Source organism: Phodopus roborovskii, unplaced genomic scaffold (genome assembly GCF_943737965.1).
Source record: "Phodopus roborovskii unplaced genomic scaffold, PHOROB, whole genome shotgun sequence".
Classification (NCBI taxonomy): Eukaryota; Metazoa; Chordata; class Mammalia; order Rodentia; family Cricetidae; genus Phodopus; species Phodopus roborovskii.
The window spans coordinates 2,090,403-2,107,633 of NW_026126444.1; the positions used below are offsets into that span (position 1 = coordinate 2,090,403).

Consider the following 17,231-nt stretch of genomic DNA (forward strand, 5'->3'; position numbering starts at 1 on the left):
GTTTTCATTCTAATGAGATTTCTAGGGACTTTGCAGACAAAATAAAGATATGGAAGTTTCTTTCAGTGAGCCAGAGGGATAGCTAGCCTGGCTTTAAAATCCCTCTGATTTTATGAAAACAGGAAAAGAAAACAAAACAGTGTTCGTAGTCAGCATCTTGTGTATTTAGTGCACACTGCGGAGAAAGTCAAAAGCATGGACCCCTCACCCCCAGCGTTCCAGATAGACTGGAAGCCCTGCGTGAAAGGGAAAATTCACCTCCAGAGAAACTGATGTGGTGAACAAAAAGGCCTTGACCAAAGAGAGACTTTCAGAACCCTAGCTGAAAGGCTATTTGCCAGTCAGATGCCACAAACTGCCTACCATCTATGTGTGTATCCCATTTAAACACTGTAGAACTGGGTGTTTATTTCTACCGATGATTCTTCATCTGCTCCTAATGGTGGTGGTGAAAGTGGCGGAGTCATACTCTACGCTGTAAACCGGTGCCGCCTGTTTGGCAAGCACAATGTGTAGCAATGACTGTGGAGTGTTTTATCGCCTGGGACGGAGTCATGCCACTTCCAGGAGACAATCCTGAGAGGTGATTCAACAGGAGAGAAAAATCACATGCTCAGAAGTGTCTATTACAGCCGAAAGTAGAAAATACCCAGGCTGTAAGTAGAAAGGGCGATGTGTCTTTACTGCCCAGCACTCAGGGGCCCTCGTTCACCTGCTGGCGCCCAGGGGTTAAGAACATGTTCTCTGGGATGTAGTTCTCTGTAGCTGACTGTGTGACTCTGGGAAAGCTGACATAGCTGCTGTATGCCTCCATCTCCTCACCTGGAGGAAGGGGATGATAACAGTATCTACTCCAGTGGGCTCCCGGGAAGATCAAGTGGCTTAATTGCATCCATTAAAGGGCTTGTAATAGTGCCTCTTCGTAGATGTGTATCGCCATTTTAACATGCAAACAGAATGCCCACCACATCTGTTGCAAAGCTGTCTGTCTTCCCACCTCAGGGCTTGATATCCTGAGATAAATCCAAGACCCTTAGGCCATTTCCCCAGCCCTATTTGTAGTCAGCGTAGTTTTTTGTTTCCCCCTTTTCTTTCCAGGCTAAGCAGAGAGAACAAATGAGTGTGCTCAACTAGTTCACACAGCCTATTCAGTGTGGCTCTTGTGGTTGTTATCCTGTTGATACTGAGACAGGCAACCCAGGGACTGACTGTCTTTTCTTTTTTAATTTTCTCTCTCTGTGTGTGTGTGGGGGGGTGTTGGAGTAAGGGGTACATGTGGTCTGTGGTCACAGTGCTCATGTGGAGGTCACAGGAGCCAGTTATTCCCTTCCACTATATGATGTTCTGAGGATCGAACTCCGGTTCTCAGACTTGGCAGCAAGCACCTTTACCTGCTTAGCCATCTCTATAGTCCCCAGGATCATTTTTCAATCCCTACTATCACCACTAACTTTTGCTCTTTTATGATAACTTTACCATACATAGGCCTGAACTGGCAGTGTTTAACATACACATGAATACATACACGAATGCACACACATGCCCAGCTGCCTTCAGCAAGTCACTCTTTCATGGTGCCTGAGTTCTGTTGCTGAGTACCAGGGAGTCCCTTTTGTCCTTCTTCACTCTGACTTCCCTGACTTACAGGGTAATTTCCCCCCCCCCCCCTCAGGAGACAACCCTACTGTTCCAATGATAACAGACAGATTCCTTGAAAGCCTGATGCTTGCCTAGGATTTCACTACTGTGGCTTTCCAGGCATTTCTTACAAAGTACTTTTGAGGTAGGCACGCGATCCCATTGGAGCCGGAGCCTGTGCAAGTCTTACATGTTAAGGAGTTTGTTTGTCACACAGCCCCCATGCATCAGAACAAGCTGGTATTTTAACTGGGTTTGTTCGTCTCCAAGGCCACACTTGGAATTTTGCCTTCCCAGCAAAATGCTTATACTGAATGGTGATTCCAAAGTCAAAAGCAAGCTTTTGTGAGAATCCTTGTGCAAGATTATGTCTTCAGGTGGCAGAACCTTGAGGCTATTTGCTGTGCAAGGTGAGAAAATGACATAGTTTAGTCTTAAATAGGCTCATGCTTGTTGCATGGGGTCCACTGTTTTAGTTCTAAAAAAAAAAAAAATTACCCTCTGCTGGATGGCTTGGTGGTTATGAACATGTACCTATCTTCCAGAGGACCTGAGTTTGATTCCCAGCACTCACATCAGGCAGCTCACAACCACCTGTAACTCCAAAAATTCTGGCTTAGTTTTAGTGAACACTGAGGAGTTTAGTCCAAAATTTGCATGACTGAAAAAGAGTTAGGATAGCACAGGCTGAAGGTGGTTAGAGCTAAGAGGACCACCAGTGATGAACTTGAATTAGAAACAAACTAAACCTGGGTGTGGAGGCACACGCCTCTAACCCCAGCAGGCAGAGCTCTGTGAGTTCAAGGCCAGCCTGGTCTACAAAGAGAGTTCCAGGTTATCCAGGCTATGCAGTGAGGTTCTGTCTCAAACAAAACAGAACAAAACAAAACAACAAAGCAAGTTAACTGATGGACATGGTGCCTGCCTTCCAGCACTTGGGGACAGTCTGCTCTACATAGTGAGTTCCAGGACAGCCAGAGTCACAAACTGAGACCCTGTCTAAAGAGCCACCATCACCACCAGAAAAACCCTGTCCCCTCTTCACAAAAAATTCCCTAAAGCAGATAGACCATTGAAATAGGTTGGAGGGTTCAGACCATACAGTCTCATTCATGAGAGTGCATGGTTTTGAACGAGTGTTCCAATAGCAAGTCAGTGGAAGTGCTGATCAGTTAGATATCAGTAAATGACACTGAGTCAATTGGGGTTCTAGGAAAGGAAAGAGGTGGAAGGAAGGAATGAAGGAAGAAATGAAGGAAGAATTGGGTCCTTCAAACACACACACAGATTACACATTGGATTAAAGGTATACAAACCAAAGCAATTGCTACAATAATGATTCTAAAAGGAGGGCCTGGAGAGATAGCTCATCAGTTAAGGGCACTTGCTGCTCCTGCAGAGGGTCTGAGCTCCGTTCCCAGCACCCCCATACCTTCTGGGCCACAAAACACCTGTAAGTCCAACTCCAGGGTCAGGTGCTTTCTTCTGACCTCTGGGTCAGCATTCAAGGTCACATACCCTGCTCCCCACAACTAAAGATAAAATAAATCTTTAAAAGAGATTGTAGAAGAAAACACAGCAGAATATCTTCATGTACTTGAGGGGAAGCATCAATTTTCACAATAGAACACAAAGATACACAAAAGCACAAACTCACAAAAAACTTGATAAGCAACTTCATTAAAGCAAATACCTTCTAACAAAGGATATCATAAGATCAAGAAGGGAAACCAGCTTGGTAGCAAATAACTGAATATACATGTAGCTTTGTTAAAGGACTTGGATACATCATATGTAAAGGCCTTTAATAAATCAATAAAAAATCAATCCCATAACAAAATAGGCTAAAGACTATTGAAATAAAGAGATATTCAAATAATAAATGTTAAAAAAAGTACGTGTCATTACTCATTAGGATTATGTGAATTAAAACTACACGTGCCTTCTCCCACATCATTTACAATAATTCAAACAATTGATACATTGGTGTTAGCAAATATATAGAACAACTGGATGACATTAATTTAAGTCAAGTGAGTCTTTATGTTCAAGCAATGCCAGTCAGCATAGACACAAGACAGATACTCTTCAGCATGTATGTATATGAACGGTTTTTTCCATCTATCACTTATAAGAGCTACGTGGAAACAACCTGAATGTCCATCAACATCAGTGTAACATCAGTGCGACACTCATCTGTAGGGCCCTACTACAGACAAACTACTGCTATCCACAACAAAGAGGACTCATGTCACAGAAGAAAGCCTACGTAAGAGTTCAGACATGAAGAGCACATAGTCTTTTGTTGTATTGTGCGAGGCATCGAGCTAGGCATCTGGGGACAGAGCAAGAAGTATGGGGGTTACTGGCTGGGGAAGGAGCCTTCTGCAGGATTGGATCTGACCTGTTCATTAATCTATTCTACAATTCTTTTTATTTCTGTCTCTCTGTGTAGGGAGAAGATTCAAACTCATGACCTCTTGCTTCAGCCTCTAGTATGCTGGATTGACAGGTGTGGGCCACCATGTCTGGCCCTGGATGTAGACTTCATTTGGATGCAGGTGGTGGTTTCAAGAGTGCCTGTTGTCTAAAAATGATCTCCATGTGTTAGAATGAATTCCAGTTGTAACTGAGCTTGATACGGGTGCATTTTATGACTATAAGGTTTAATGGTTTTCTTCCAGTCTCTTTCTTCTCTTCCTGTGTCTTTAGAGTGTGAGAATATAAGATACATCTCTCTCTCTCTCTCTCTCTCTCTCTCTCTATCTATCATGTTGGTTTGATTGATTTTACTTCTACTTTCTCGTGTATCAATTCTTAGACATTTTTGGCTGAGGCTCTTTAGGACGTTAGAAGTGTGTTAAGCTTACAATAACTGCTGCCCTTATTATGGGGAGGACTTGCTGGTAGGTCGTGGTAGATGCCTGTTAGTGTGGAGACTCCCAGTCCCTTGAGTGTCCTTGTACCTGTACCCTGCACTCTCCCTGGGATGAATGTTGCATCTTTGGACAAGTGAAGGAGGAGGGAGGGTGGACAGGTGCAGCTGGACATCTCCTGGTTCCTAAACTTGCACTTATAAGAAATTCAAAGTCCTCACTCCACCCAGATCATTAGAATTGCAAAGTCTGGGTGGGCCAGCAGTCTGCTTTGGCCTGTCTTGTTGTTTGAGACTGACAGGGACTGTATCAGAGAATGCCCCAGTTAACTTCCTGAACATCACAGATTTCTTTATCCCTGTTGGCTGCCACTTGACATGTCCCCTGTTTATATATATTTCCAGGCTTGTGGGGCAGGTAGCACAGCTGGCAACCTGCAGAGTCATCTCACCAGCCCTTCACTGCATTTTTTTAAAATGGCTTTTTAAGACTGGCTTTCTTTTTTTATTTTATTTTATTTTATTTTTAATAACAACAGCTCTGGCTGTCCTGGAACTTTCTTTGTAGACCAGGCTGGCCTTGAACTCACAGAGATCAGCCTCTCTCTGCCTCCTGAGTGCTGAGATTAAAGGCATGTGCCACCACTGCCTGGTCCTTTAATGGCTTTTTAAAATCACGTTTTTTTTGGGGGGGGGTTATCAATAGCAATTTTGGGAGAGTTTGAGATCAGTAGACACATGTTTGCATGTCTTTTTAAAATTTTTACTTCATTGTGATAGACTCTATGAAACATAATATAAAATATATGAAATGAACAGTTCCAAGCATTTGTAGGCATAGTTTATAGGTTCAGTTGTATGCACTCAAGGAGCTGTGCTATCATCAATACAAGCCACTTTCATCCCCAGAATGCCTCTCTCCTCCTCAGACTGCACTGTGAGATTCTGCGCTCATTTAACACACCTCCCACCCCTACTCCGAATACCCAGTCCCTTTCTCCTTCCTATCTCTGTGAAGCTGACTCATGGACACATACAGCTTGGTCTTTATGTAACTGGTTGGTTTCACTGGGTGTAGTGCTTTTGAGATTCATCAGGGTTACTCTGTGTGTGTGTGTGTTTGAGTGTCAGAATTCTTGTCCTTTGAAAGTCTGAATATTATTCTGTTGTATAAAGTGATGACATGATAGCTCCAAGGTATTGGTATGGTATGTTTAGGTTTTGATTGTAGATATGAGAGAGAGAGAACAAACAAAGGTATCTTGAAGGGTCCAGAGCAGGAGAGAAAGAAGTATACTGGACCTGCCCAAGGCTATGTGTGAGACAGGGAATAATAGCAGGGGATAGAGAATAGAGAAAATATGAAAATATGGTTAGAGAAGCAAGAATGAGAGAGAGAGAGAGAGAGAGAGAGAGAGAGAGCATAGTGAGAATAACAGGGTTATAAGGAGAATGAATAGCGGTGGAGGAGAAGCTGGAGGGAGTTTTGGGTAGGGGACAAGGTGAGAAGGGATAGGATGCTAACATGGACTTTGAAATGTGTAACAGGTACTTGTGATAGTGAAAGGACCACAGGTAGCCATATGTCCCTTCTGCCAGAGGTAAGGGAACTAACTGACTTGTTTTGGTAGAGGAGAACCAGCTTCACAAGTTCCCAAGAAGTGCTGGCGTTTATCTAACCACCAGAAGTCCTCCTACAGTTCAGGTTGAACTCTTTTCTCGATATTTGGACTGCCTTTGGAGTTTGGGGAATAAGAATTTCCTCCGGACCTATCTAACAGTTATATTTCCCAGCATACTTTCTTAGGTCAACTGCCAATGAACACTTGAGTTGCTGATGTGTTTTGGCTGCTGTGAAAATGGCTGCTAAGAACATGGATGTGCAAATGTGTTTTCACATCTCTACTTGCAATGCTTTTAGGACAGAAGTAGAGTCACTAGGTTATGTGGTGATTACAGTTTTAGTGATTTCTTTTTTCTTTTCAAGACAGGGATTCTCTGTATAGCCCCAGCTGTAATGAAACTCACTCTGTAGATTAGGTTAGCCTCAAACTCAGAGATTCACCTGCCTCTGCCTCCCGAGTGCTTGGATTAAAAGTGTGCACCAATACTTCTGGCTACCCAGTTTTAACTTTTTCAGGAACTACTGTACTGTGTTTTATTGATGCTGCATCATTTTATACTCCCTACTGTGGTGTGCAAGGGTTCTAATTTCCCTCTGGCTTTTGGCACCAGTTGTTATTTTCTGTTTTAAATCAACAGTCTTCACCTGTGTGTGTATGGTGAGAGGGTGCACCTGTAGGACACAGGTTTCTATTAAGTCTTTCTTAATTGGACTCCACCTTTTTTTTTTTTTTTTTTTTTTTAACATTTACCTCTATTTTGATTGAACTGTATGGGTCTCTCTGTGTGTATATGCCGTGTGAGTATGGGTGCGCACAGAGGACAGAAGAGGGTGTCAGGTCCCCTGGAGCTGGAGTTATGGCATTTGTGAGCCTCCCAAAGTGGGCACTAGGAATGGAATTTGGATCTTCTGGAAGAGTAATGAGAACTTTTAACTGTTGAGTCTCCACCCCCCTCCACTTAAGTTTTTTTTCAAACAGGGTCTCTCAGAGAATCTGGAGCTAACCTAAATAGGTTAGCTAAATAGCTAGACTGGCTGGCTAGTGAAGCCAGGAATTCTGTCTCTGTCACCCCAGTGCTGGGGTTACCCAGATGCCAGCATGGCTGGCATCTGAACTCAGTACCTCATGCTTGTATAGCAAACATCTTAGCAACTGGGCCATTCCCCACCAACAGCTCTCTCAGTGAGTGAAGTGGTGTACCCTCTTGACTACGGGCATTGGCTCCTTACTATGTTGTGGCCTTTGTTCACGCACACATAACAGTTTTTCATGTTGATGAAGTTCAGCGAGTATTTTCCTCCCTTTTGTTTCTTATGCCTTTGGTGTCTTGCTTAAGAAAGCATTGCCAGAGGCTGCAGAGATGGCACAGTGGTTAAGAGCAATGGCTGCTCTTCCAGAGGGCCTGGGTTCAATTCCCAATACCCACAACTGTTTGTAACCCCAGTTCCCAGGGACCTGGTACCCCCACATGGATATACATGCAGGCAAAACATCAATGCACATAAAAATCAATCATTTTTAAAAAAGAAGGCATTGTCAAAGTCAAACTCATGAAACTTCTGGTATTTTCCACTTTGTATACTTCTTCTATACAATCTAAACAACCTTCAAAAATAGTTTTCAAATATCTGTTACTTATAAGTATCTAATTACCCCAGTTCCCTACCTTGCCATTTAGCATGAATGTTTAAAACCTGGCTATTTTGTTATGAATCTAGAGTGTAGATACTGCTGTCTGGTAAAAGACTAAGTCTCACATGTCCAATGGCTCACAGACACCTGTACTCTAGCTCTGAGAGATCCAACACCCTCTTCTGGACTCTCAACTACTTGCACTCATGTGTGCATACCTCCCCACATTCATATACATAATTAAAAATAAACTAAACCTTAAATAAAAGGAAGGAAGAAATGACCATGACCTTAACTCTGGTCATACTTAAAGGGGCGCTAGGGCCAACAGAAGGGCAGAGCCACTAGAGCCTAGTGGCCTTGTTTCAAAGCCTTGGTTTGCATTTTGTACTGCTAGTACTAGCTGGGTGGCCTTGGCTAACTCCCATAACTTCCTTATGCTTAGGTTTTACTTTTCCTTATCTCTAAAATGGGGATAATAATAATCTCCTGAAGTTTTTCTTGTAGGAATGAGAGATAATGTATGCAAGCCTCTCACTCTTGGAAGTTGGGACCTCTAATTATTAGTTCCATTGTGTGAGACAGGTTATCTCTCACTACATCCTCTGCTCAGCCTGGAGCACATGAGCATCCCTAGAGACCAGCCTGGATCATCTTCCTTTCTGTACCCCAAATCCTAGCACATGGAGGACTCAGTAGGATTTGTTTACTGAATGGTTTGGAAAACAAAAGGAAAAAATTCTCCTTCAGCCAGCCTGGAAACCACAGCACTGTCAGGATATACACATTTGCAGCCAGGAGTCTGAGATCTCACTTGAATTCTTGCTCTTTGCAAACACAGGCAGCCTTCCATATTGGTTGGTATTGGTTCCCGTACCCTTCCAGACACATGACTCCTGGATGTGCAAGTCACTCATGTAAAATGATGTAGTATATGCATGTAACTTGTATAGTGCTTGTGTATACTCTGACCACATACTTAGAACATGTAATACAAGGTCAGTGCTGGATGAGTACCCCATGGTGTTGTTCCAACACTAGCACAAAGGAAAAGTCTGTTAGTGATCAGTACAGTTGCATGTTTTTCCTGAATATTTCTGACTGGTCCTTGAATCTGAAGCCATGGATGGAACCTTAGGGTCCTGCTAACGGGAACCCCGTGGCCAGCAAGCTGTGGACATGGAGGTTCACTGAGACTTCTCTACAATATGGATGGTAGGTGTTCTTCTCTTCATGGCTCTGTCATTTTTTGCTTTCCAAATGAAACCAGCTAGGTGTCTGAGGAGTTGTTATTTGTGGCAGTGAGGCTGAGTACTTAGTTTTGTCACCGAGAGTTCAGAAAACTCTTTGGGCCTTGGTTATTTTCTCCAAGTGGTTAATTCCTCTACTACAACACAGACAAAAATCACTCATTACAAGACTAAGATATGAATTCCACTGGTAGTTTGACTTGGTTGGTTCTATTAGGATGTATTGATGTTAGGGCTTACACAAATATGGGGTAGATCAAAGTTTTATTCTGTCTTCATTCAAAAAAAGATTGTAAATAGAAACACACACACACACACACACACACACACATTCTGTGTATGTGCACATGTGTGTGCAGGTACCCATGGAGGCCAGAAGAGGGTATTGGATTCCCTACAGCTGGAGTTCCAGCCAGTTGTGAGTTGCTCCATGGGTGCTAGGAACCCAATCCTCTGAAGAGGAGCACACTCATAATAGCTGAGCCATCTCTGCAGCCTCTTGCTCAGGTTTGACTATATAAACACGTGATGTAGCTGGTGCTTGTAATACAGCCAGTGTGCATTGTTTTCTGCATGCTAATGTGACCCGACCTTGACCCAAGCTGATGTTAACTCTGTTTCTCAGTTCCCCTTCAAGCCTGCTTTCTGGCTGCAGTTTGTTCTCATCAGAAGTAGGCTTGCTGCTTTGGTGAGGTGTTTGTGCTAGGACAAGTTTGTATGAGTAATCCCTATAGGAAGAGGAAGTAGGTTAACTTGGATGCCAAAGCTGGTAGGATGTGCAAAACCATGGGCTTATGTTGTTTTAAAAATAAGTTTGAAAGGTACTTTTTTTTTTTTCCTCACCCTAGCTAGTATTTCTGAGTTTGAACTTGGTAGAAAGTATTTTTAGTGACTTAGCTGGAACATGATCTGGCAGGTGTTTCATACCTGGAATGTTCTTTATGACTTCCCTGTTGTTTCAAGAATCCATCTTCTTAATGTCAGCCCTCTACTCAAATGCCCAGTGCAAATCACAGATCTGGTCACATCCTCCTCCTACCTGAAGGCTTCTATTGGCTGGTCCACTTCTCTTAGGACCAGACCCAAAGCCATCTCTTCTGATGCTACCAGCGAGTGTCCATGCTCCCAGTTTCTTTAGAGGCTCTTCCCCACTCTTGCCTATCTTTTCAATCAGGGTAAAATTCGAATATCTCAGAACCAACCATGTTCTTAGGGTTCTTCTTGATGTTATGAAACACCATGACCAAACAAAATAAAAAACAAAAAAACAAAACAAAACAAACAAACAAAAAAACCCACCATGGCTTACTCTTCCTCATCACTAATCATTAAAGGAAGTCATGACAGGAACTTAAACAGGGCAGGAACCTGGAGGCAGGAGCTGATGTAGAGACCTCAAAGGGGTGCTGCTTACTGGCTTGCTCAGCCTGCTTTCTTATAGAATCTAGGGTCACCAGCCCAGGGGTGTCTCCACTCAAATCACTAATTAAGGAATGCCCCATAGACTTGCCTACAACCTGATCTTAGGAGGCATTTTCTTAACCGAGGCTGTCTCCTTTCCACTGACTCTAGTTTGTGTCAAACTGACATAAAACTAGCCAGAATTGTGTCAAATAAGTTGATTCTCTGGCATTTAGCTCATTTACAATGCTCTGCAAGAACTAGGCCATCATCCTGACAGGATCTACAATCACTTAGGGAACAAACCTCTAGGTTTGTTTATGAGGAAGTTTTAGTTTGGGTTAACTGAGGTATAAAGACCCCTTCTAAATGTGGGTTAGGGCCCAGGACTGAATATAAAGGAGAAGTTGAGCTAATGATCAGAATTCATGCTCTCTGCTTCCCAGCTGTGGATACAACTGCTTCACACTCCTGCTGCCATGTCCTTCAAGCCATGACGCACTAGACCTAGAACGGTGCGCTGAAGTAAACCCTTTCTTCCCTAGATTGCTATTTTCTCACAGCAAAAAGAAAAATGTTAAGAGAACTGAAATCGAGTTTCTGGAGATTTTCATCACCCCAAACAAAATCCTGTTCTAAGAAACCCCTCACTCTGGCCTCAATAGTAAAACCTACATTCTATCTGTGGCTTTGCTTGTTCTGGATACTGCTTATAAATGGAACCATACAGTTCCAGACTTGAGTCTGGTTTCTTTTGGTTATCTTAATGTTGCCAAATTTCATCCACATGGTTGCATGTCTTAGAGTCTTGGTCTCTTTAATGGCTGAGTGATATTGCTGTACGTGGACATTTCATATTTGTTTTATCTGTTGACCCACTAGTGGGCATTTGGGTGACTCCTATGTTTTGGCTAGTGTGAATAGTGTATGTATGTCCACATATATGTTTGAGCACCTGTTATATATTCTTTGAGACATAATGATATCTATCCCTTACAGGCTCACAGGCTAATTCTATAGCCAACACATGGAAGACCCACCAACGTGTTTGCTTCTCTTCTCTGTTCCCATAACATATATATTCAAGACAATATGCCCTAGTTAGTAAAATGAGATATCTTTAGTAATAACAGATTGTATAGATATTTGTGGGGGGCAGGAATTGTGTCTGCCTGGAATTTATGTGTCAGTCTTTAGTATCTGGCATAGGGGCTGCACAAAAAAGATGTTTAGTAAATGCTTGTGGAATTGGATGGTCTCTAGAAGAGTCTCTCTCTCTCTCTCTCTCTCTCTCTCTCTCTCTCTCTCTCTCTCTCTCTCTCTCTCTGTGTGTGTGTGTGTATGTAAACCATAGTTCAGCCTCCGGAGCCATCAACTCTTTTTAGAGACATGGTCTCTCCCTGGCAGGAGTTAGGCTAGACTGCCTGCCCACAGAGGCCAAGAATCTGCCTGTTTCAGCCTTGCCAGCCCTGGGATTACAAACATACATTACCATGGCAACTTACTATTATTATTATTAGTTTTAATGTGTGTTTTGGAGATCTAAGTCTGTTCTCCACTGTTGGCATGGCAATCACTTCAGTGATGGAGCTACCTTCCCAGCCCACAAACAGTTCTATCTTTAAGGAGGAGCTGGTATATCTGTGGGGAGGCTTTGGAATTTGAGAGATAACACAGGTGGGAAGAGGGAGCAGATGGGGCCAGGACAGCCTCCCCCACTTCTTTGAACAGAGAGAAAGGAAGAGCATGGTGGGAGAATTAGTTTACATGCACTTATTGGGTGAGCGCGGGGTGGGGGTGGGGCTGGGGCTTTAACTAATAATTCGCCAGGGAACCACATTCTTCTGCCAAATGAAAAGACCACATATTTCAGTGATACACAGTTCTTTTTGTTGCTTTACACAGCAGAAGCATCACTTAAAAAATATGAACCGAGGCTGGAAAGATGACTCAGAGATTAGGAGCACTGTTGCCCTTGCAGAGAGGTTCTGGGTCCGGGTTGATGCCCTCTTCTGATCCCTGAGGGCACCAGGCACACAAGTGATTCATATGTACACATGCAGGCTAAACACTCACACATAAAATAAAATGCGTGAATAAAAACGTAAAGACAATTTGAACGCATGGGTGAAAACCTTGTGGAGTTGGAAGTGCACTTGATGAGGAGAGAGTGGTGATAGCACAGAGAGGAGGCAGGGCCCAGGCATGGCCTGACTCTGCATCCCAAGAACCCTAGCAAAACCTCCACAACTCTCAAGTCCCTGCTTATTCCGAGTCTTTCGAAGACAAAGAAAGCTATAGACACAGGTTTATATTGATAATCAAAAATACATCTTTTTTTTGAGAAGAGGGGACGTAAGATTCAAATAGTAGGGATGGAGAGATGGCTCAGCAGTTAAGAGCACTGGCTACCGTTCCAGAGACTTGGGTTCAATTCCCAGCACCCACCTGGTGACTCATAACCATCTGTAACTCCAGTTCCAGGGGACCAGGCACCCTCTTCTGGCTTCTTCAAGCACCAGGCACACAGATTCACATAGATACATGCAGGCAAAACACTCATGTACATAAAATTAATAAATCTTAAAAAAAATTTAAATAGCAACTAAAGGGCTTGGAGTGTGGTATTAGTACTTGCCTTGCCTGTACGAAACCCTGAGTTCCATTCCAACACTGAGAGGTAAATATATAAAAGTTATTTTTTAAAAGTAACTTAAGTTAGAAAAGAATCAGAAATTCTTTTTGAAATATAGTGAGTAATGCTCTTGGCTAAGAAGGGAGCTCTTTTTTTATATTAAACCTTTTATTATATATATATACATATATTTCTCAACTTTTATATTAAATATGAAAAGATGCTGAGGGTAAATTTCGTGACCAGAACATTTTTTACTTTGAACTGAATGGATTCCTGTTCTATGAGAACATTTCCTGTGGAAATGCTTGACTCTGTACCGCGGCTCGGCACAGGAGTGGGCAGGCCTTGTCTTGTCCTGTGCCCGGTTTCTTAGCTTTCTCTGTCTCTCTCTTCTAACAAAATGTCTTGAGAGCATGACATTCACACTCTGCCCTAGCTAGCAGTTCTGAATCAAGCCTTGGCCGAGACTCCCCAATACTTCCTGTCCCTCAGCAGTCGCCCCGGCTGAGCTTTCACTTCCCTATGCCTGGCTGGCATCTTGCCGCCAACTGATTCTCATGTGTGGGCCACTTCCGAAGCAATCCTGCCTGAACTTCAAACTGTTTTCTGTTTATTCAGCTTGAGAGACAGTGAGCTGGGAAGACGCTTACACAGATGTCTGAATTACGGCGAACATTGCCACTTGCTGTTACAGAATGTACACGATTCCTAGCCCACTGTTAACCCTCTCCCTTTATTTTCGTGGGGGCTCTCCCTGGGTGGAGTCCTGCAAACTTTATTTTTAAAAGACAGTTCTTGAGCCCAGGATCTACTTTTTTTTACAGGAGAGGATGAAAACAGAAAGACGGTTACAGGCTCAATAGCCCTTAGATTTTACTTCCTCAGTGATGGCTTTTGCTTCAAAATGGGAGCAATTTTAAGGACAGGCACCACCCCATTCCCTCCACTTGTCAAGGGAACTCACGGTTGTCCTCAGGTGGCCCACGTGGCGGAAACCCCTCTTGCTCCACCATGCTGCAGCTGGCCCGATGGGGTGACTGGAAAGCTGCAATCCTTTAACTAGAGCTTCACAAAGGCGCAAGTTTGTCTTGCAAACCCGGGGACCTGCCTCAGAAGTCTCGTCTCCATCGGCTTCCAAGCGCTAATGTTACAGGATTATTTTCTTCTGGGTAGACCTGTGAAACAGGTCTTCGGGCTCCAGTTCGTGTGTCAGAGTTTTTAATTGATTCTTCACCAGGTCTATCCACCCCATAATAGTAGTGCTGTGCGCAGGACATGTTTTACAGGAATAGTCACCTGAGTTTAATTTGTTGTCGCATAGCAGACAGATTGTTTCACAATGCAAATAAATTTGTTTTGCGCCTTGATGATTGTGCTTGAGGAAGAGAACTTTACTGAGGCTCAGTGCAACCTGGGAAGTCCTCGGTCAGGGCTCACATGGTTCTAGAGACCGTGTTCTTACTAGTCCCGAAGAAAGAACAGTACAAAGAGTGATGCCCTGGGTTTCCACCACCAGACGGGGAGATCCCACATAAAGCACCTTCCTATATCCTGTCGTTTCCTCTTCCTGATGACATTTTACAGAGGGCAGAATGGCCACCATTATGCCCATTTTAGAATTAAGAATACTGAGGCCCAAAGGGGCTTGTACCCTGTTCAGGGGAACACAGACAGTAAGTGGCCAAGGTAGGTTAAATAACAGATGCTTGGTTAGTAATGATCGTCTTCCTTGGCTAGTAGCCAAGATCGTGCCACAAGACAGCTCCTGGCTTTTCACACGGGTGCTAAATATGGGACTGTGGTCTCTTTACTTGCTTTTTCCACAGCTGAAGGTCCATTATAACTTTCCCAGTTTCCTATGTACTTTCTCTACTAAATACTGAGAAAGAAACACCAACTGTGCATTTATCTATTTCTCACGTTTCATAAATTTTAGATTTTTGTTTTGTTTTTTTTGAGACAGGGTTTCTCTGTGTAGCTTTGGAGCTTGTCCTGGAACTACCTCTGTAGACCAGGTTGACCACCAACCTCTGCCTCCCTAGTGCTGGGATTAAAAGCATACGCCAACAACGCCCGGCGAATTTTAAACTTTTAAATTTTTATGTGTATGGGTGTTGTGTCTGTGTTCATGCACCACATGCATGCAGTGCCCTAGGAGGCCAGAAAAGGGCATCAGGTTCTCCTGGAACTGGAGTTACAGATATATGTGAGCCACCATGTTGGTATTTGGGAAAAATAACCGGGGGTCCTTTGGAATGCTGAGTTAATAATGCGAACTAACTTTAAAATGGACAGCTGAAGAAGCTTCATACTAAAACAACTGCGATTTTGTACCTAGGATCTCACTGGACCTTCTCTACCTCTGTGGGTTATCCCCATGTAGCCTATAAAACCAGCTTGACTCATGGCAGGGCCTAGACATTACTGTGTACTGGGCAATGGAAAATAATCTGAATTTTTATTACTATCACTCAAAAAGACCTGAAGGAGGTTTGTCAGTGACAGAGTGGATCCTTCTGCTGTTATGTTCTGTTTTCCTTCCCTTCCTGTATTATCTATCTATCTATCTATCTATCTATCTATCTATCTATCTATCTATCTATCATCACCATCACCATTTTCTGTCAATCATCTATCATCTAATGTAGCTGTCATCCATTCTTCTCTCTTTGCCCATCTGTCACATATTTGCCACCTGTTCACTCACCTGCTTGCCTCACATCTATCTTCTCTTTCCTTAGTCAAACTCAAATCCTAAATCTCTCAAACTGAGATAGTAGATGTTTAAAAAAAATTCTCAATTTCTTTCCATTTCGTATTTCCTTTCTCCCTTTTCCTGTTTGTCTCCTCTTCTCCTCTTCTTCCTTCCTGTTCCTTCTCTTCTGACATTTTCAAACCCAGTGGCACTCCATTTCAGCATGAGTAGAAATAGTCCTTAATCTTCATAGCACACAGCTGGGAAAGAATGTGCTGAAGCATTCATTTGTCTACATCTCCTGGGGTAGCAATAGCTGGTGATGGGAAGGAAAGGGGGAACCAGAGATGCAGACAGCCTTTTTCTCAGTGAAGAAGATAAAGGCTTGCCACTATTTGCTAGTATTTTTTGCACCTTGTCAAACTATTTCACAAATGAGGGAAACAGAGGCTTCCTGAGGTCACACAGCTAGAGCCAGAACTATGTCTTAGCTCTTAGCTCTGTATTAGTGACGAGACCTGTGTTGATTCCTTTTTTTTTTTTTTTTTTTTTGAGACAGGGTCTTTCTATGTAGCCCTGGCTGTCTTGAAACTTACTATGTGGACCAGGCTGGCCTCAAACTCAGAGATCTGTCTGCCTCTGCCTCCTGAGAGCTGAGATAAAGGCTGTGCTGTCACACTCAATCCTGCAAGGGCAGCTTTCAATTGCTGAGTCATCTTCTCTAACCTCCTGCCTTGTTTCTTGAGGCAGAGTCTCTTCACCGAGACTCAGGGACTCTCTGATTAGCCTAGACTGGTCAGCCAGTGAGATCCAGAGATCTGCTTATTTGTCTTTTGTGTTCCCAGTGCCAGCATTAAAGAGCAAGCCAGCCTGGGGACAGAACTCACGCTTTCACAGTAAGTGCTTTAAGCTTTCTCCACAGCATAATGTTTATTACATCTTTCTCTGCCAATTACTAAGACGATTGAATTCTCCAACTATGATTGTGTGTTTATCTATTTCTCTTTTTTGTTTCATATATTTTAAAATGTTTTTAAATACATATACTTTTATAACCACAATGTCTTTTTGCTATAGTGATAGAAATCAACATTTTGTTGCTATGTAATACACTTCATACCCGGTAATAAATATTCTTTGTCATAGTGTCTTTGTCTACTTTTAATTTGTGGTTTTTGTGGTATGACTTTCCCTATTTTAGTTTTATTATATCTTGTGTGTAGATATAGAAGTGTATGTATCATGGTGATTGTCTTAATTAGGATTCCTATCGCTCTGATGAAGCATTATGTCCAAAAACAAGTTGGAGGAGGAAAGGGTTTCATTTGGCTTATACCTTCATATTGGTAGTCCATCAGGACAGGAACTCAAACAGGCCAGGTACCTGGAGTCAGGAGCAGCTGTAGAAGCCACAGAGGGATGCTGCTTACTGACTTACTCCCCATGGCTTGCTCAGCTTGCTTACTTATAACCAAGG

At 43.0% G+C, this 17,231-nt stretch overlaps 1 protein-coding gene across 1 annotated transcript in view; it reads right to left on the bottom strand.

Annotated features, from left to right (window-relative positions):
• Positions 1 to 14,085, bottom strand: part of Ptpn3 (protein tyrosine phosphatase non-receptor type 3) — a 149,533-nt gene extending 135,448 nt beyond the window's left edge. Inside the window, exon 1 of the mRNA XM_051187839.1 lies at positions 14,024 to 14,085. Coding sequence (XP_051043796.1) covers positions 14,024 to 14,072 — 49 coding nt within the window. The 5' untranslated portion in view covers positions 14,073 to 14,085. The remainder of the gene's footprint in view (positions 1 to 14,023) is intronic.
• Between the last annotated feature and the right edge of the window lie 3,146 nt (positions 14,086 to 17,231).